At 56.7% G+C, this 19,993-nt stretch overlaps 1 protein-coding gene across 4 annotated transcripts in view; it reads left to right on the top strand.

Moving 5' to 3' along the window:
• The window catches only part of STARD8 (StAR related lipid transfer domain containing 8), a 49,052-nt gene that overhangs the window by 17,321 nt on the left and 11,738 nt on the right, over positions 1-19,993 (top strand). Inside the window, exon 1 of one of the 4 annotated variants that reach the window (XM_015626483.3) lies at positions 1,994-2,178. The exons of 2 other annotated variants lie outside the window; for them this stretch is intronic. Coding sequence is in view for 1 of the 2 variants with exons in the window: in XM_015626482.3 (XP_015481968.1) it covers positions 13,660-13,732 (73 nt within the window). In the remaining variant the exon portion in view is untranslated. Of the gene's footprint in view, positions 1-1,993; positions 2,179-13,469; positions 13,733-19,993 lie in introns of those variants that run through there. One more of the 4 variants, XM_015626482.3, reaches the window with a different exon arrangement.

The raw sequence follows: 19,993 nt of genomic DNA, 5'->3' as shown, positions 1-19,993 counted from the left end.
ATCGCGTTCTGGGAGCCCCGGAGGGAGCGGCCGCCGCCGCCTCTCCCCAGCTCTCCGCGAGGTTTCCTGCTCTGCCTCCACACCCGCCTGGTTCCTGCTTCACGCAAGGAACCAGCGGAGAAATGCCTGAGATCTCTGAGCCCGGCGCTTTTTTCCAGTGAAGCAACCATCCCGGCTGTCCCCTGGGGTGCTGGCTCATCGTGTTTCCAGAGGATTTGCTCGCCCTCTGTCCCGTTTTTCCCCCGTCCCCATGAGCTGGACTCTGACGGGGCTGGGACTTGTGGGGGCCAAGGCTCGGCTGGGTCCTGATCCCGGGATCACCCTGACCCCCTCCTCTGCCCGCGGGTGCTCGCAGCCCTTCACCGCTCGCTTTAATGACCTTGCAGCGATCCCCGCAGATCAACAGCTGCTCCCTTCGCTGGGGGTGACCCCGAGGGGCCCCCGGCTGCCTGCTGTCACCCCCCTGCCACCCCCTGCCCGCCCCTTGGCTCCAGCTGCTGAGGGGCTCTCACGCACAAAGCTGCGGGAGGACTTTGTAGCCAACAACAGCCGCATTGAGCGGGCTGTGCTGGAGTCCCTTCCCTCCGTGCTGAGAGCCAGGACAGGGGGGCTGCGCTGGGGCACAGGCAGGAGGGAGCTCGGTGGGAGGAGAGTCAGGGGCTTGGGAAGGAAGGAAGGAGATGCGCCTGTCAGACTATGAAAACAATGGGAAAAATCCTGTTTTTTAACTTGATTTTCCCATGTTGGGAGCTTGGGCATCCCTCCAAGCAGTGATTTCCAGAGGAAAGCTGGTTTCTTGCATTCCTGCAATGTACCTGGTCTCTCTCCTGCTTTTCTGGTCATCCTACCCCAGATCACTGCCTGCCTCCACCTCACCCTCTGCCTCCTCTGCCTCCCCCTCCATACTCAGGATGGTGCTTCCTGACCTCCAGCCCTTTCACCTCTCATTGCTCACAAAAATTTCCTCCTTCAAGTCCATTTTAAGCACTGTTTTTTCTCTTGCAAATCACCCGTGGCTGTGCCCCTCTGGTGTAACAGAAGTGTGTGGTCCAGAGCCAGGCTGTGAGGTGTGTGTGCCGTGAAGAAGGTCCTCCTGACTCTGTGCTGTTGGAACAGTAACTACAGAGCAGTGCGAGGGGATTCTTGGGGACACGAGTGCCTGCGAGCGGCCCCACTGCTCCTCTCAATGCCTCACTGTGGCTTCCACCCCAGCTGCTCCATGTGCTGGGTCTGATGGACAGGGAGAGCTGGGGATGGCCAGGTGTGTCCAGAAATTGTTCTGGGGCGTCTCCTTGTGGGGGGAGCAGCCTGGGGGCTGCCCGTGGGTGCTGAGCCCTGCAGGGAGGTGGCATCTGTTGGTATCGCCATCCTGCAGTCCCACGGGCCACACCAGGCCCTGCAATTGCTGCTGGAGGAGGGAGTGGGATGGCTGAGCTGGGGGGGCACGGGGCTCTGGGGCACTGCAGGACATGGACGAGGTTTGGGGTTCCACAGCGTTTCACATGTGGCACAGAGTCACAGAATTTGGGTGGGAAGGGACCTTAAAGTTCTTCTCATTCCAACCTCTGCCATGGCGCCTTCCATTATCCCAGGTTGCTCCAAGCCCCATCCAACCTGGCCTTGGACACTTCCAGAGATGGGGCAGCTGCAGCTTCTCTGGGCAACCACTGCCTCACCATCCTCACAGGGAAGAATTCCACCCCAATATCCCACCTAACCCTTCTCTTTTTCAGTGAGAAGCCATTCCCACTTATTCTGTCCCTCCATCCCTTGTCCCAAGCTCTCCTGGAGCCCCTTTAGGCACTGGAAGGGGCTCTGAGGTCTCCCTGGAGCCTTCTCCAGGTGAACACGCGCAGCTCTCCCATGGCAGAGGGGTTCCTTCCCTCGGCCGATGTGGTAGCGGGAGTCCCGGCACGTCCAGCGGGGCGGTCCCGGGGCGGTGCGGGGGATGCGGAGGCGGATCCGGGGATGGGGGGCGGATCGCGGGCGGTCCCCGCGGCACAGCCCCGCACCTGCCGCGGCCGCAAACACACCGACAACAGCCGGAGCGTCGGCTGGCACTACCCCGGGCACCGGGGGTCCCCCTGTGCGCCCCCCATCCTCCTCCAGACCCGTCTCTCCTCCCCACTCCCTCGACAGGTCCCCCGGGAGCGCGGCTGGACGGGGCACAGCCTGCAGGTAACTCGGGAACCTGCGGGTGGGTGCGGGGAGTGAGTGCAGAGGAGGAGGTGGGTTTTGGGAGAAAGCACCCAGCAATCTGCTGTCTTTGCTCCGTGTTGCACACGTATGGCAGAATCCCTTCCTGAAATAATTTCCAGCTCTGTGTGTAATGGAGTAAGCAGACAGGAGGGGACGGAGAGGTACAGTGGCCTCAAGTTGTGCCAGGGGAGGTTTAGTTGGATATTAGGAACAGTTTCTTCCCTGAAAGGACTCTCCAGCCCTGGCACGGGCTGCCCAAGGTAGTGGTGGAGTCACTGTCCCTGGAGGGATTTCACAGCTGTGGAGCTGTGGCACTTGGGGACGTGGTGGCCTTGGCAGTGCTGGGGGAACAGTTGGGCTCGGTGCCCGCAGCAGGCTTTTCTAACACGAATGAAATTCTGTGATTCACCTGTGGCTCCAGGGAACGCTGCTCAGCCCCGTTGCCCTCCAGCAGCACCAGAATGCCTCCAGTTGGGATCTGTGTGCTCTGGCACCGCTGTCCGTGTCGGGATGAGGTGGCTGTTGCTGCAGCTGGGGAGGACAAGAAGCTTGGAGGTGGTACACAGCTCCTGACAGCCTCGTGCAGTAACTGGATCCCTCTCTGTCATTCCTGGGCTGAGTCACGGCAGTGTGTGGGGCGAGAATTCGCTGCTGCCTTTGGGGCAGCCGGGTTTGGGTTTGGCATGTTCAGCTCCCGGCTCGGCCGCGCTAAACCGCACGCTGCTGGCAGGGCTCAGGAGGGACGCGGGGTTTGGGTTTTCCCAGGGCTCCTCACCTCCTCTACCTGGGATTAGTAACCCCGTGGCTGGGAAAACACAGATTTGCCATGTGATTCCGAGAGTCAGTGAGTTCTTGGAGAAACTGTGCTGATGTCAGGAGGCCCCAGATCAGGCCCTGTGTCCTGGCTCTCAGTGCCATGGGCACACGTTTGCAGCGGCTCCTTTGGAGCTGTTTGCCGTTGGTAGGGACGGGTGGGTTTGCTGTGCCTGTGTCATTTGTCACACTGTGACCCAGCCATGCTCTGGAGAAGCGTGCTGCCAAGGTGAGAGGCTGCTTCCTCAGGGGCTGTTTGATCTTGCCGAGCTCAAACACCAGCTCTTTGTGCGTTTGGATTTGCGGTTTGTGTTCTGAAACGCTCCGTGTGCCGAGGGCAGCAGAGCCTCTTCTAGTGAAAGACCTTTGTACAGTCCCTGGGTGTTGGAGTGCATATCGTGAATTTTTGGCAGCAGTCCACACTCTTTTCCACTTGCATACGTGAACTGTTATCAATGGCTGTGCCTTTTTCTGTTTGCATTCTCACCAAAGCCTGGCTGGGGAGGTGGTTGTGCAGCCGCCCCTTGCCGCTCTCGGCACGCGTGTGCCGACAGGAGCAGGGGCCACGGATCAGCTCACATCCCATCGCTCTCCCTCCGTTCTTGCAAGGGAAAGATCTGCTCCCATCCTTATCCTGAAAGCTTGTCCGTGTTTTCCGTGTGCGGCAAAACACCAGGTCCCAGCACAGAGCAGGTAGCAAAGCTCCTTCTGAGGAGCAGCTCACACGTTCATGCCATGTGCTCGCCCTTCCTGCAAGAAATCCATTTCTGATAAAAGACTGCATAAATCCAGCCGTGCTTCCGTTGAGCATTCCTTGTCTGCAGTGCCCAAACCCCAGTGTGTGCTCACAGGACAGGCTGCCAGCGGTGCACTTTCGTAAGAGAACAAAATGTGGTTGTGCCCAAGGGCACGTCAGTACTTCCCTTTGGTTTTGTACTAATTTCAAAAAGATTTGAAGGTTCTCAAAGTCAATTGAAGTGAGTGGGGGAACGAAAGGTCGCCCTTTCCCCGAGGGCATGCTGAGGTTACTGCGTGACTTTGGGCAGAAGGACCAAGCTGGGAAGTTGGCTGGCACTGAGGGATGCAGGCGGTGCCGAGGGTAAATCACTGCCAGCAGAGAGAACGAAGTCTCCTTCCTTCAAGTGATCAGCCCATGAAAAGCCTGAGACAGTTTGCCTGTTGCAGGGGTTTGGGATTTGCCTTTGCCCTCAGTGTGGCTTTGGAAGGGCTTTTGCATTTGGTGTCTGTGGGAGTTTATTCCCCAAATTCAGGCAGCGTGCAGGCAGTGGGGCTGCAGGGAAGGGAATGCCTTTGGAGTGTTCTCTATGGCCCTGATGCTTTGGGGGTCCTGTGGTGTGGTGGGACTCCTGCCCTGGCCCAGCACAGCATCCCCTAACACAGGGGTCTCCTTTTCTCCTCCCAGCCCCATAGCAGAGACGTTGCTCCATCCCTTCTGCCCACTGGGTTTGGTGACAAGGATTACCAGAGCCCAGGGATGAAAGCTGAGCTGGTTTTGTGCATGTAAAAAGCTTTAGGAGTGGTGTGGGGGCTGTAAAAGTTCAGATGCCGTTGCTCTGCCAGTCTTCCCATCCCACGTTGTGCCCATGCTGGTCCTGCAGCAGCAGCAATGGTACCCCGAGGTCAGAGGAGCCATGGGGAGTTACAGCTCCCCAAAACATGTCACAGGTGAACTGAGCATGGGAACGTCTCCTTGGAACTTGGCATTTCTTATCTCTCAGTTTCCCTTCTTGCACATGATGTTCCAGCCCTGCTGGGACGTGTGACAGAGGTGTTTGGGGGGATTTAGCACCGGAGGAAAGCTGTGCTGGAAGGCGGCTGGAGCCTCCAGGGGCTGGTGGCCAGGGCAGAGGAGCCTGTGAACCTTTGAGCAGAGCTCCGGAGGGGACCGGCAGCGGCGGCACATTCCAGCGAGGCCGGGGGTCTCCGCACGGTTAATGATTGAGCTGCTCTGGCCCTTTGGCTCCTGCCGTTTGGAGAGGCACCTCGGGAACATGTGAACCTTTCCAGGCTGCGGGGCTGGGCGTGGGGATTTAAAGAGACAGGGTCTGTCCCTGCGTTTCCAGGAAAAGGATACTCCTCTGGAGCCGGAAGGTGATGGCTCCTGGATTTTTGTTATCTGTTTGCTTTCCTGATTCATTGGGTGTGTTACCTGCATGTTCTGCAGGAGGATCCACAGTGTGGAGCTGTGCTGGCCTCACTCTGCCCCATTCCACACTTGTCATCCTCTGCCTGACAATGGAAGTGTGACCCTGATCCCACTAGAGGCTCCTTGTGGGTCTCCATGTGTCCCCTGCCTCTGGGTGCTGTGACACCCATGGGTGGCCGTGTCCCCAGCCTGCTGCTGTCCCCTGTGGCTGCTGGGTTAATCATTGGCAGGTCCCCGTGCCACGTGGGCACTGGCCGGGCTGTTGGCAGAGCCCTTATCAGCACAGGACACTTGTCACCCCGTGCCAGTTACAGGCAGAGTAAACGTTAACGGTGCTGGGAACAGCTTCAACACTCAGGGGACCCTCCCCAGGGGCTCAGCCAGTTCCTGTCCCATTGCACTGGAGGCACGGAATCCCAGCAGCAGTGCAGTGTCAAAGCCTGGGGGTCTGCAGGGGAGATGAGGCTGGTGGGGTGGTCAGGGTAAGTCCTGGGACACCTGCCTTCTGGCATGACCCTGGGATGAACATCTGGATTTTCATGGCTGCTGCAGCCAGGGCTTGGTCCCATTGCTGAGGTGAGAGCAGGAGCTGGAGGTTTCTCCCAGGGTGTCCTGGTGCTGAGCCCAAGGGGTCCTGTGTGCTCCAGTCTGGGTGAGCTGGGGGATTTCCTGTCCTGCGGGCAGAGAGGACAAGAAAGCTGCCATTTAAAGGAAAAAGGAAGAAAAGAGAAAAAGGAGTGAAGAGGACGAGGCTTTGCTGCCAGTGCTGAAGGCTGGGCTGGGGCAGTGGGCCAGGCTGGGGGCAGGGATGGTTCTGAGGCTGCAGGTGGGGGTTTGAGAGGCTTGGCTGGCAGCCTGTTCCTTCTGCTGCTCTGCTGAAACTGGAACTGCCCGTGGGCAGGGGCGGGCAGAGGTGTCACAGGGCTGCGGGACAGTGCCCACAGCGGTGACGCAGAGAGCGCCTGACCTCGTTTCATCAGTGTCAGTGGGGAAGAGCAGCAGGGCTGGGCAGCCAGGGCTGGTGTTCCAGCTCTATTTTCCAGGCAGAGGGTTGCCCTATGGCCTCCAGACACCTTCCTGAGCAAATCCTCGGATGGCTATTGCGTAGTGAGCGCCACTGGCATGAGCCTCCTGGACACAGACTCGCTGGGGACCACACGTGGACTGTGGCTGTGTGATTTCTCCTGGGAGCTGTGGTGCTCTTTTCTTGGGAGCAGCAAGGATGTAGGAAGCAGTGGTTCTCCCCCAGCTAAAAATAATGGACACACACAAAGTGTAAAATCAGGGACAAGGCAGAAATTGCCTCTCTCCTCCAGGCAGGTGATCTCCTGCTGAACCCTGAGCCCTGGCTGCTGCTCAGGACAGACATTTGCTTCCCAGCCAAGTGGCAGCTGACCCCACGCTTCCCTTTCCCACGCCTGGCCTCACACCTCCACGCAGCTCTTGTAGCGCCGCTGCTGTGCCGAGAAACTCCAAACCACAGCAGGCACTGGAGGCGTTTAGCAGCAGCAGCTGAATTGCATCAAACCACGCAGTGCCTCTGAGGCTGAAAGCCCGAGGTGCCTGGTGATTAAGGGGATGTTCTGGGGGGTGCTGGTGACACAGAGAGGGCTTTGGCTGTGCCCTTGGCCTTGTTCCTGCTTTGGTGTCCTCCGCTGTACAGAGGGAATGGAATCACCCTCTCTGTGGCTGTGACCTGTGAGTGCACGGGAACACTGCCAGATCCTGGCACTGAGCTTATTTATTGTTTTATTTATTGTTTTATTTATCCATGGTGGAGGGCCTGGGGAGAGTGAGTTCTCTCCTCTCCACACGGGGCTGTTGGCTTTGCTCTGTCCTTGACTGACTGTTTGAGGCAGCTGCTTCTCCACGTCCTGGATTTCCTGTATTTCTTCTCTTTTTGCTTTCTTGTGCCTTGTGTCAGGACATTGGTGTGAAGGCAGCGTTTGTGTTTCCTAAGCCTCCACGTGTGTCCCTGCTGGGCTGGAGCAGCTGCAGTGCTGGGCTGGCAGGGGGCTGGGGGGGCTGCATTGCTGGGGTACCCCATCCCTGCCCTCACAGGAAACTGGGGAGCTGCATTTCCATCTGCCAGAGATCCCAGCACACCCCCTGAGGGACCCTCGGAGCAGGGGGGCGACTGACACACCCCACTCAGGGCCCTTGGAGAAAGGGTCTGGGTGGGAGGGGGGCACAGGTGCAGCCCCCTGCCCCCCCTGGCTGCACTGCAGCCCCTCCAGCAATGCCAACAGCTGTGCAAGTCCCCGTTCTGCCCGATGGCTCTGGGAATGAAGCCAGCACTTTGGTGAGATCAGGAGTGGGTCCCCAGCTATGAGCCCCTATCGAGGGTCCCGTGCTTTCCTTGCCAGACAGAAAGTTTATGTTTGGATTCTGGATTTCATGGAATTTTTTTTCAGGATCAGGTGATGCCATGGATAGTCTCTGGCAAGAGGCTCCTCTCATGTCACCAATCCAGAGCCCAGACACCTTGACATTCCCTGAGGCACACAGGGGCTGCATTTGCAGCAGGGAGTGAAGGGGTTAAAGCTGCTTTGCAATGTGATTTTAAAAAAAAAAGCCATTTCCTTCATGTCCAGAGACAGTTTATTTTCTGGGCATTCTTCGGGACGCAGGGAGGTGCCTTTTCTTTAAGGCATTTCCTGTAAGCAAGTTTATATTTGGCCTGGGGAGGGTGGGGAGAGGAGGTGGGTGCTGGGGAGGGTCCGTGGCCCAGCCGGGTGACCTCAGCTTTTGGCTCCTTGTCCCGAATTGTGGAGGTGGCAGCTGCAGGAGGGGCAGACTGTCCCAGCAGGGCAAGGAGTGGGGTCCTGTGGGGTCCCACGTGTGCCCCAGCACTGGGGTGAGGCTGAGCTGGCATCCACGGGCTGCTTTCAGGCCATCCCTTCCATTATCTTGAAGATGATGAAGATGAAAGCTGCTGAACCCCATATCCTGTGCTTGCTGTGGCTGTCTGCCCTCCGCCAGGAAAGCTTTGATTGCCATTGAAAAGTCAAACAAGCAGACGTGGTAATGCACCAGATCAACATTCACTGTGCCCCTGGACGTGCAGATTTAACTCTTTCCCCGAGGATATTTGATCCTTGATCCTGCAGCCAGACCCCGATGCCACAGGCTGGGCTCCCCGTGGCAGCACCGGGGTTTGAGTTTCTCCCCGATGTTCCCCATGCCAAATTTCTTCTCCCCCATTTTGCTTTTTCTTTTTTATTACTGTGATTTCCTAACATCGGAAGAGGCGAGTTATGAAACTGGAGTTATCCAAACACGTCTTGTTTGAAGATAGCGTTTCATCCAGCAGATGCAGCTTCCTGCCCTGTAAATGGTTCCCATTGTTTTGCCTTGGCTCCTGGCCCCGGCAGCGCTGGGGTGTCGCTCCGCTCCGGCAGCCGGAGGAGCGGTGGTCCCAGCCACGGAATGGCTGGACTGGGAGCACTGGTGCTCTGTAGGCAGCCTCTGAGAGCACCTGGGGGGCTCCCAGATTAAAGGCAGGGCTGGCTGCAAACATCACCTGCCAGCTGGGGTTGTTGTGTGCTGGGCCAGGCACAGAGGTAGCGCTGGTCTGACGGACGGTGTCTGCGTGGCAGGAAGCAGGGAAGAGGGGGTAGATAAAATGAGGTGGTGCTGGGTGGTGTGGTGAGGACAGTTCCCAGAAGAAAAGAAGCAGCACACCTTTTTTAATATTTTTTTATTTTTTTTTTTTTTATTTTTAGTGTTTAAATGCAAAGAGTGGCTCAGAGGTGACCCTCAGGTGCTGCTGAGGCACTGGGAAGAAATTTTTTCCTGTGGGGTGGTGAGGCCCTGGCACAGGTTGCCCAGAGAAGCTGTGGCTGCCCCAGCCCTGGAAGTGTTCAGGTCCAGGTTGGATAAGGTTTGGAGTAACCTGGTCTGGTGGAAGGTGTCCCTGCCTATGGCAGCAGGTGGAACTGGATGAGCTGAAAGATCCCTTCCAACCTAAACCATCCTGTGGTTCCAAGATTCTGTGATCCCTGTGGAACATGATGTGGGACTGAAGAAGTGGAAACAGTCAGAGTTCGTTGGTGAGCTGCAGCTTTGTGCCTCACGTTCCCCCTGGGCACGCGGGCGCTGCCAGCCTGACCTTGGGTGATGTCCGGCACAGCGGCTCCAGCCGGCTCTGGGTGGCTGCAGGACCCCGGGCACAGGGAGATCCAGCAGGAGCAGGCTGGGACCTGGTGAGTTTTGGGTGGATTGTCCTTCCCTACCAGCAGAGCCTGCTTTGAGAGGAGCTGGGCGTGCCCAAATCTCTTCCTCTGACTGAGGAAGCCGCGGTGGGAATCACGCTGTCCCTGGAGCTCGGGCACGGCTGCCCTGCTGCGGCAACACCGTGAGGGTGCCTCTCTTCTCCTGCTCTCCACAGCCTTCCCACCTGCTTGAGCAGCAGGGATTGTTTTTTAATTAATTTTTTGTTTCTGTGAACACTGTTACAGGCTGGGGAGCTGCAGCTGTTGGCTCATTAATGAAGCTCTGAACTCCTTCCGTGGCAGGAAGCAGTGTTGGACCCTTGGCTGAGCTCGTGGTTTGACGCTTTTCCTTCCTGCCCTTCTCAGTAAAACCAACTCACTTTGCTGTGCTGTGGCCACCCCCACCTCAGCTCTGCTCCCTCCCTGCTTTGGGTGTCAATTTTTGTGTTGAGGGTTGGGTTGTGGTCCCCCAGGCAGGGTCCTGGGGAAGGAGCCTGAGTCTTGTGTCTCTGTTTCTTTGGCCACAGCGGTTGGACAAGGCAGAGATAGCAAGGTCAGGAGTCTCAGTGATTGGTGTTTGATAAGGTTCACTGATACTTTATCCGTGGGCTCTGAGGACAGAAGGAAACTTTGTGAGTTAAGAACATCTGTCTTGGCAGGGCCACATCCCCCCAGAGTGCTCCGTGCTGGCTCGGGATGGAACTCGAATCCTTGGAGATCCCAGTCTCTCCTTACTGCCAGCACCCACAGAGATCTTGGCTGTTCTTGGGCTGCTCTCTGGCTGTGCCCAGCTGCTTCACCTGGGATTTACCTGCTCTCAGGTGGTTCGTGCTGCTCCTTGAGCAGGGACTGAGCCGTGAAGGGCTCCTGGCAGCATGGAAGATGTTGTGTAAGACTGGGTTCCATGGATTATTGAGCATTTGTGTTCCTTGGCCAGGCTCCTCAGCCCATTGTGGCACGGAGTGATGCACCAGTGGCTGTGTCAGTGCTTTCCCTGTTTTTCCAGCACTGCTCCCCTTCAGCTCTCTCCAGCTCTGCTGAGGTCCTGGGTGGGGATGGGCACAGGGGTTTTTTGCAGTGGAAGGGGGAGGAGATGCCGTATCTCACCCCTCTCTCTCTCTGAGAATGCTCTGGAGGCTGAGGAGAGCAATGATCAGCTCCTTTAGCCCTGCTTGGTGCTCTCAGCCTGCAGGGACCTTGTGACACTCACAGGCAGGTGGGAATGAAACCCTCAGGGAGCAGCCGGCGGGAAGAGCAGTGAGTCCTTGTGTGCGGCGGTCACGGGTCAGTGTCACCTGTCACATGCCAGGCAGGGCAGCAGAGCGTGGCTGGCCGTGTGTGCACGGCTGTGGCTCAGCGAGGCGGTGTTGGGTGAGCAGCCACACGTCCAGGCACTGGGACTGGGGGTTTTGGGCAAATCAGGGCACGATTTGGGCAGATCAGTCACTGTCTTGGATGGGGCTGGCGGCAGGTGCTGCTTGTCCCCAAAGATGCTGAGGTTGCTGAACTGTGCTGTGGCTTTGGGTTCCTTCTGAAAACTCTCATGTGAGTCAAAAATTAGTCATAAAATTAGACAGACAAAGTTCTAGAAGGGTGTGAGCTGCTTGATTGACCACAAACATGTTGGCCAACAGTGCTGGGGGAGAGCTTTGCTGAGGCAAAGGCTTCCTCAGAAACACCAGTGGGCAACTGCTGCACACTGCTGGGACCGGGAAGGAATGTTTGCCTGGGGAAAGATGAGCATTTTAGAGTGTTCTGATGGACACAGCCCTGACTGCTGGGCATGGTACAGCTAGCTGGGGAGGTTCCTCCCTGTGTGATCTCAGTGGCTATTCCAGGATGATGGTCTTGTGGGCAAAGTGTTCTTAGCATCACCCCAGGGAAGCTCTGAGCACAGGCTGGAGCCTTTGCCAGCCCTGGCACCAGCCCAGCATCAGGAGGGGATCTGTGACCCACGAGCAGCCCCATCCTCACCATGTCCAGCTGTGAGCACCAGCGAGGCCGTTGTGCAATGGGGCCCAGACAGAAAACCCCAAGAGGGTCTTTCTCGACAAGTGACAAATCTTTTCCTTACAGAGGGGCTTTCACATGGAAGGGAAGCTGGAACAAACATGCCCGTTCCTGCCAAAGGTGCTGCTCTGCCAGTAACCGGCCTCTGCTTCCTACTACAAGGGGTTCATGTATGGAACTGGGGCTTCCTGCTGCCTGCTGACCCCTGGGCTTCTCCTTGGCCTGACCCTGGGAGTGTTCCTCTGCTCCTGACCCTGCTGTCGGCTCTCTGGCTCCGGTGTGTTCGGCGTCATAACTTCCCATGAACTGGAATAGCTGTGCCAGGGGTGTGAGCTCCTGTGCCTGTAAATCCCTCAGAAGGCTGGGAAGTGCTTGCTTAATTAACCAAACTGAAGAAGAATTGTTTGAACCGTGTCTGGGAAGCGTTCCACCTGGCTTACAGCAAAGGTCTTGGATTTGGGATTCTTTTAGCCACGGAATAGCCCAGATTCCTTCGTGCATCCTTGGATCCTTCCCGATCCACGGCTCTCTTCGGTGTCCTGCAAGGCTTTGCTTGCCTTGGCTCCTCAGAAATGCTGTTTTTTATGTAAAGACCCCCATTTTGGCCTATGCCCTGGTGCATGGTGGGCTTGGCTGTGGGAAGGGGCATGGGCAGACCTGGCAGTGCTGGATTCTCTGGTGGGAGGCAGAGGGATGGGACCATGTAAGCTGACTCTGCCATTCCCATGATTGGTCTTCCACTGGCATTCAGCATCTTGACTGTCAGACCGGCACAAAAGTCTCCAATAGAGCTTGAGGCCAGCATCCTGTCTTATAATATTCCCTGACATTCCCCACATTCCTGGCAAGGAGACTTCTGCACTTTTTGAAATATTCCTTCGTCCCTTTGGAAAATTGTAACATCCTTTAAGACTTCTTCTAAATGCCATTGTCCTGCTGTCCTGGCATCTCCTGTTAGCTCCATAAAGAAAGGGGAGCCTTGATTTTCAACTCCAGCCTCAACAACATCTCCTTCCAGTTGGGAGAAAGGGGGACAGAGAAAGAGGTAGACCAAGTGTTCCTGTTTGACTCGGTGACCTCCCTGAACCTGATGTTCCTGATGTGTTTCCACCCCTGTGTACAGCTTTCACTGTCCCCCGTGTTTTTGGGATGATAATTTGGCCTATTACCTGAGCTTCCATCCTTGTCACAGCCTGTCAGGACAGCAGGGTCTGGGCTCCTCCCTGGGGCCTGGGTCAGACCTGCCAGGTGGGAGCGGAGGGCAGGCAGGATGTTTTCCAATGCCACATCCCTGGATAGGGATGAGGGACCTGTGGTGTTTCTCACTGGGAACCAGAAGCAAGGTGAGATGATGCTCAGCTGAGGGGGTCTCACAGCTCATTCTGGGAATGATTTGTGCCAAAGCATCGGTTTGGGAAGTGCAGGCACGGGGAATGTGGTTTTCATTGCGGAGACTGATCCTGTGTCAACCACAGCTTCTAGCTCGGACCGTGCTGACCCCTCTGCTTTGGGCTGAGAGGTGAGCCGACTGCTGCTGTGTGGGATAGAAGCATTCCCTGGGCAGGTGGAGCACACTGGGCTCAGCACAAACCAGAAATGTGTAGGGAATTGGGTGATTTTGTCTGGATATCTCAGATTGCAGGCACTGCTGTTCTTGTCCCTGGACCATATTTTTGAGCTTTTAGTCCTCTTTGGTATCTTGAGGGGCTGGGAAATTTATGACAGCCCAGCCTCGGCTGTGAGATTTCCCATGCCTTGCACACAGAACCTGCTGGTAGCTCCTGCTGTTTGCCGGCAGCCGGCCGAGAGCAGCCTCAGCTGAGGCTCACGGCTTTGAATAGTTGATGTCTGCTGATGGGAGGCGGGTTTTGGGGTGCCCACCCCTCTCCTCCATCCCCGTGTGCTGCCGGGCAGTGTGGGACTCCCCACCGGCCCCGCTCCCAGCGCCTGGAGCCGGCACGATACCGCCCTGCTGTGCTCTCAGCCCTTTATTCCTCGGCTTGGAAGGGAAAGCTGCGGCTCACCTGGCGGGCTCCGGGCTGGGCAGGACGGGGCTGGGAGCGGATGGAGCCCTCCCTGCCGCCTCCACCCCCGCCGTGCGGGCCGGGATGTCCTGTTCGCCGGGGACACGTCGGCTCGGCACAGCCCTGCCAAGGGGAGAACCGCAGCTCTGCCATGGATTGCCTGAGGGAAGGTCTCTTGCCGCCGGTGGACGGTGCTGGGTGGCCGAGGAGGGCGTGAAGGAGGCTGGGGGTCATGCTGATACTTTTTTCTGCATTTAATCCACGGGTTCCAATGAACAAAGCCGGGATTAACAGCTCCTGCCATGGTGAGTCTGCTCGTGTCGCAGCTCTGTGTTTGGACTGGGAGGCTCCAGCCAGCAAACGCTCTCGGGGGAGGTGGGAAAGGCTGTAAAATGACCTTTTTTTCTTGTTAGAGCTTTCTTGGAAGCAGCGTTTCCTGTGCAGCAGGGGGGTTTGCTCTGGCTTTTACACAGCGGGGCGAGGGCAGGGTTCAGAGGTGTCGCTTATGTTGTTGTTGGGGTTTTTTGTTTTGTTTTGTTTTGTAATCTTTTCTCCAAAACCAGAATTCCCTTCACCTTTTTTTTTTTTTTTCCCCCCGTGCAATGCTCGGCAGCTCCGGGGGGCGTGCGGGGAGCCCGGTGCCCTGCTGGGACAGTGCGGTGGCACCGGGACAGGGATCAGAGGGGCGATGGCAGTGCCACAGCACGGGCTGGCATCAGTCACACCGCCTGCGGCTTCCCGTTCCCCGCTCTGCTCCCCACTGAAAAGTCCTGGCGATATTTGGGGTTATTTCTGGCAGAGCCAGCCAAGCCGAGGAGCACCGTGTGCCAGCTCCTCCTCATCTCCGATTGTTTCCTGAGCCTCAGCCAAAATCCTTCTGTGCGAGCCCGACCCCGGCCCTGCCGGGCGGCGAGGGCAGCGTGGCCAGGGATGCGATGGTGCTGGTGCCAGCTCTGGGATGTGGCATCGCCTGTGACACCAGTTCGCTGATTTCAAAGCAGTTTTCAGAAGGAGGAGAGGAGGAATGAGAAAAGAGCGGGGTTTGGAGCCCCCGGAGCTGTGGGGAGCGATGCCCAAGCGGTGCCAGTGGGTTTGGGGTGCAGCAGAAGGGGGTCCTGGTGGGAGAGATCTGTGAGCTGGTGACAGTCCTTCCCCTGTGCACACAGACCTGTGTCCTGAAACTCGGAGTTTGGGTTATGCCTCCATGCGTGGCTGTGCCTGGAGGGGTCCCTGCAGGGACAGGGGTTCTGTGCCTTCACCCCCACGAGCTGAGGGGGGTCTTCTGCTCAGCTGCACATCCAGGACTCCTTGGGGCTAAACTCCTGAGTTCTGCAGATCTTCCTGATGTGGGATGGGATTTCAGGACCTCAGCAAGGAGCACATACAGGCACCTGTACTTCCCCCGGGCAGCAGGGACCAGCCGATAAACCAAAGCTGGGGCTGGTGGGGAAGGAGGCAGGATCTTGTGCTGAGTTGGTAAATACTTGATTTGGGGTTATTTTTGTATTTCTGCCTTTAAGAGGGGAAGAAGAGAGCCCTATAGTAACCCTTTGTGCCTCTGCTGGGAATTCAGTGCCTGTTCCTTCCTGCAAGGGCTTGTGCCTGTGCCAGGGCTGTGGCAGTGGCCACTGGCTGGTGACAGCCGTGGTTTGGGCTCCCTGTCCCTGGGGGTGCATAGGGCTCCCACCAAAGCTGCTGGAGCATGAACATTCTTCATCCAGGAACGGGGTGAGTTTGTGATTCTGTACAGCATGGAAAAAGCTGCAGCAAGACCACAAGGGAATTCTGCTCCATGGGTTCCTCTGGCAACACATGTGTTTATGCCAAATAAATGCATACAAGTAGGAGGGAATTCCCTTGTGTGTTAAGGAAGTAACTGTTCTTTAGTGCCTGAATTTAGCAGTAGGAGCTGGGGGTCGTTCCTCGGCGTGGGAAGCAGGAGAGCAGCTGCACCAGGTCACATCCATGGGGGATGCAAATGCTCCAATGGGTGATTGGAGCTGAGAGCTCCCTGCAGAGCCAGAGCTGCTGCTGGATCTGTTTTTTTTAGCAGAACTGTTGGTGTTTTCCTTTGACTTGGCCTTCCTTGGCCTTTGGTGGTGGCTGGTGTTGGGTCTCGTGCAGTACTCCAGACATTGACCTCAGTCCGTGCTGGGTTTAACACTCTTCCAGGTGGTGAAAACTGGACTTCTGCTGTTGTCTGTGTAAAGAAACGATGTGAGGGCTCCTCATGGGGAGGTGCAGCCTGGCTGGTACCTGTGGGGAGTGATGGATGCTGTGCCTGGTGCTGCCGAAGCTCTGGTGCTGCTGGCTGCCCTCAGAGTGACGGTGTCTGCTTATCCAAACAAAGCACTTGTGAGATCATTGGGATGGACAACAGGAAAACAGTGTAATTCTAGAAGGGGTGGACTACAGGATGGGCAAGATGGATTAATTTTCTTCAAGCATCTGAGTAGCTGTTTTCATCTTGCTCCTTGTGGGTGCTTCATGCCTTGAAGTGTTCTAGGCCAGGCTCGGCGGGGCTTGGAGCAGCCTGGGGTAATAGAAGGTGTCCCTGCCCATGGCAGAGGGCCAGAATGAGATCTCTAAGCTTCCTTTCAACCCAAACTGTTCTGGGATTCTCTTCTGGATTTTTTTTCTGGCTTTAGCAAACACCAAAGAGAAGGAAGGAACTTCACCCCCAGCCTAGATGTGACCGAGGTGGCTGGTGGCTGTGCTGGTGGTGCACAGGGTGGGCTGGAGCCAGAGCTCTGAGCTTGCTTTTCCATTTCAGAGATGGAACCCCAGGGTCCCTCCATGCTGGGCTTCCCCTCAGACACGGGGTCTGCTGCTGTGTGCTCCCAGCACAGTGGGACAGTCCTGCCCTCTCTGTTGCTCCTCTGGGGTCAGAGCAGCTGCAGAAATGCAGGTGAGGGAGGCAAGGACGGATCAGGGTCCTCACCTTCCTGGCCCTTTGTTTCTGTTCCTCTCTTTTTCCATCCCTTGTTCCCCCCAGACATCTGCTGTGCAGCTGCAGCCCGAGCAGCAGGACGTGTAACCCCCGAGCTGCCGCAGAGCTCCTGCTCCCGAGGGCTCCCGAGCTGCTGGGAGGAGGTGTCCTGTGGGCCAGATGGGCTACAGGACTCTGAGGAGCTGCCTGGGGGAGCAGGAATCTGGAATATGCTGTGGGACACTCCTGTAGCAATCACAGCAGTGCCAGGGGACACTGACTTGGTCCTGCCAGTATCCATCGGCTGGAATGTCCCAGAGCCCACCAGTCCTTCCCTCCTGTGCATGCCATGCCCCTGAGCGTGGCTGTCCCCTGTTCAACCCTGCCCTCTGGGGTCTGTGAAGATGTCTGGGTGTGAAGAAGGGACTTGGGTTAGTGGTGGCCTTGGCAGTGCTGGGCTCGATGATCTGAAATGGCTTTCCCAGCTTAAACCATTCCATGATCTTACGCATGGGGTTTTTTTTTGTTTTTTGTTTTTTTTTTTGTGGCTAATATGTCTGCTTCAGTGCTTCTCTCTCATCTTTATTAAAGACAGCACTGGCTGCAAACCTGAAATTAGGTTGTTCTGAGTGATGTTTGTGGAAGCAGAGGTGTTCTCTGGGCAGGTTGAGCCCACCTCCTGTGCCAGGTGCCAGCCTGTGAGGGCAGGAGCTGCTGTTGGCTGGTGCTGCAGCATCACCTCGGTTTCCTGGTGGCCCTGTTCCTGTGTTGGCAGCACAAAGCTCTGCACACCGTGTGTACAAAAGGCTGGTTGAGCTTTTAGAACAGAATAAACCAGACCTGAGGCTGCTGTTGGGCTCGTTTGAGGGGAGGAAATGAGAGCTACCACATTCAGCTAATAAGGGTGGTCACACACAGCCCTGGAGCCCAGCCGAGGGATGAGTGGGGCACAGATAAGGTGGGGGAGTGCTCTGGGGAGCTCTGATGGTGCTGCTGGGGCTCTCCATGCCCAGCCTGCATGGATTATGATCCACATCTGATCCAGACACCCAACAGCTGCGGTCTCCCTGCCCCATGGTGGCCAGAGGGGTTCCTGTCTGGCTTTTACCAGCTGGTGCTCACAGACACAATTCCCATGCCACCTCTAGGATCATTTTCACCCCGGGGTGTCCCTTGTGTTCCCAGCAGCTGTCTGGGACAGGAGCAGGGTGGCAGAGGGCTCTGCTGCCATCCCCCCTGCCAGGTGCCATCCCCAAGGAGCGATGCCCTTGGACCAGACATTTCAGGGCTGGAGGTGAAGGAGGCATTTGAGCAATTCCTGGTTGGTGTCATAGCAAGGAGCAGTTCTCAGAGCTTACGAGACCTTTTTACTGTGTGAAGGTTAATTATGGAAACCCGCCGTGTCTGGGAGAACATCCAAGAGCATTCCTCATTCCTGTCCATGTGCCCTGTCCATGTCTGTGCTGGCAGCTCCCAAATCCCTGTGCTTTGCTGAGTGGAGCTGGGAGCGGAGAGCAGGAGGTGCCCGTGGCTGTGTGGAGCTCTGTGTGCCTCCTGCCCCAAGAGCCCAGCTGGGTGGGCAGTGAGTCCCAGCTGTGCCCAGTGCCAGGAGGGCACCGTGGGGGCTTCTTCCAAAGCCCACTGGGAGGGTCTGGGATTGGCCCTTGGCTGCTGTGGGAGTGATGCCCTGGGGAGGAAGGCAGCTCTGATTTCTCCAGGCAGAGTCAGTCCCTCCATCCCTGGTACCTTCAGTGTGAGTGGGATACACCTTTCCCATGGGCCACCTGCTTCTGCTCCTCATTCTCTCAAGCAGTGAAGGCACATCCCCCTGGTTCAGGAGACGTGTTGGAACTTTCTGTCATTCCTGTAATAAACAGACAAGAAACTTCTGCTTACAGCCGAGAAGGAAAGTCCCTGTTGTAGGCAGTTTTACTTTCAGGCAGGATGGAAAAAAAATCACATCAAAAAGAAAGAAAAAAAGAGTAATTCTCTCCCCTTGGTGCTGGGGTTGAAGCTTCCCCCGCAGTGCCAAGCAGCTGCTTCCAGCTTTCCATGAGGTAACGTGCGAGCGATTTTGTGGCGGGGTTTTCTCCTCACACACTAATTGGCTGTGTGGGATGTTTTATGGGGATTTGGAACCTTGCTGTGGGAAGCTGAGAGCCTGGCCTGGGACTTCTTGTCAACTTTGATTGTTAAAGTGAAAGTGCAGAGCTGGGGTTCTGGGAAGTGGCTTTCCTGCCTATAATTCTGCTGGCCTCCAGTGTTCTGGGTTGCTCATTTTAGAGCTTTCATGGAATGTCCTGGGCTTTTCCCTGTCCACGCCTGTTCCAGGCCAGGGTGAGGTGGATGGAGCACCAAAAGCACTTGAGAGAGAGCAATCAGGCCCCAGACACTCCACAGCCAGGAGCCATTCCTGCTGGAGCCACCAGTGTGTTGCCCCAGGGAAATGCCACAGCACAGTGACTGCACAGTGACTGCAAGAAGGGGATTGGGGAATTCTGTCCCTTTTTTTTTTTTTACTTCAGTGCTTGTTTTCTTCCTTTTCTTCTGGAACAATGGGAGCCTCTTCTCTTCCTTGGTTTTTGATTTCCACCCCCTCCTGGGGGTGTTGGGGGTCAGGGTGTCCTGGCTGGGGGGCTGGACCCACTGATGGACCATGGTGGCACTTGGGTTACAATCTCTGCCCCTTGCTGGGTGCAGGGATGGGAGAGCTGCTGTGGATACCTTTTCCTTGGGAAACTCCATCCGGCCTCAACAGCTGCTGGACAAGGGCAGAGGCTTTGCTGGGGGGGATTCTCTGGTGGCTCATAGGATTGTGCACCATTGGGAGATTTTTCTACGGAAGGTCTTGGTGTTGGTTTCTGCTGTGGGGTTGTCCAGGCTTTTTCTGAGGGCTCATCTCCCATGGGGAGCTTTCTCTGGAGCATCTTGACTGAAATGTAATGGGGCTGCTGGTCTACCTTCCCTGCCTGCAGTCAGGAAGCTGTGGGATTTATCCCCTAGTTTCTCAGGGATGCACAGACCCTGCCTGTACCCTGTGCCTGCTCCTCCTGCTATGCAGCTGGAGTGGGACAACTTCTGCACCATTTAAACCTCAGATCTCAAAGATACCGAGGTGCTATAAGCTCCAGGAAATTGTTTTCTGACTAGTGGAGGCAAGGAGAGGCTCTTTGTGCCCTCCTGAGGGTGGATATAGTGTTTGATGAGCCTATATTAGACATCAGAGAATCCTGGCATCTGGAGATGCTGGAAACCCATCTCTGTCGCTGCTGCCTGGAGGGTGGAGGGTCTCCAGGCAGCAATCCCTGGGCTCAGGCTGGGCTCCCAGTGGAGGCTGCAGCCAGGGATGTGTGCTGGGCTCAGGTCCTGTCACCCTGCCCTATGGTGAGGCTCCTGAGAGGTGACAGGGAGGGCTGGGAATGCGGCTGGAATGGGTGACCCTGTGCCCAGCGTCCGGCCGTGCCCCACGGCAGGAGTGTTTGCCTGCCCGGCCTTTCCTGCACTTCCCTGGGAAAGCACGTCCGTGGGAAGGGCGGGAGGAGGAGGAAGCTGGCTGCTGGCTCCCTCTGGGGCAGGACACTTGGAAACCTTTTCTATGACAGCACTTACACACGAGGAGGGCTCAGCCTGGGCTGGC

The sequence above is a fragment of the Parus major genome, chromosome 4A (genome assembly GCF_001522545.3).
Source record: "Parus major isolate Abel chromosome 4A, Parus_major1.1, whole genome shotgun sequence".
Lineage (NCBI taxonomy): Eukaryota > Metazoa > Chordata > Aves > Passeriformes > Paridae > Parus > Parus major.
This window is presented reverse-complemented; position numbering and strand designations above follow the sequence as displayed.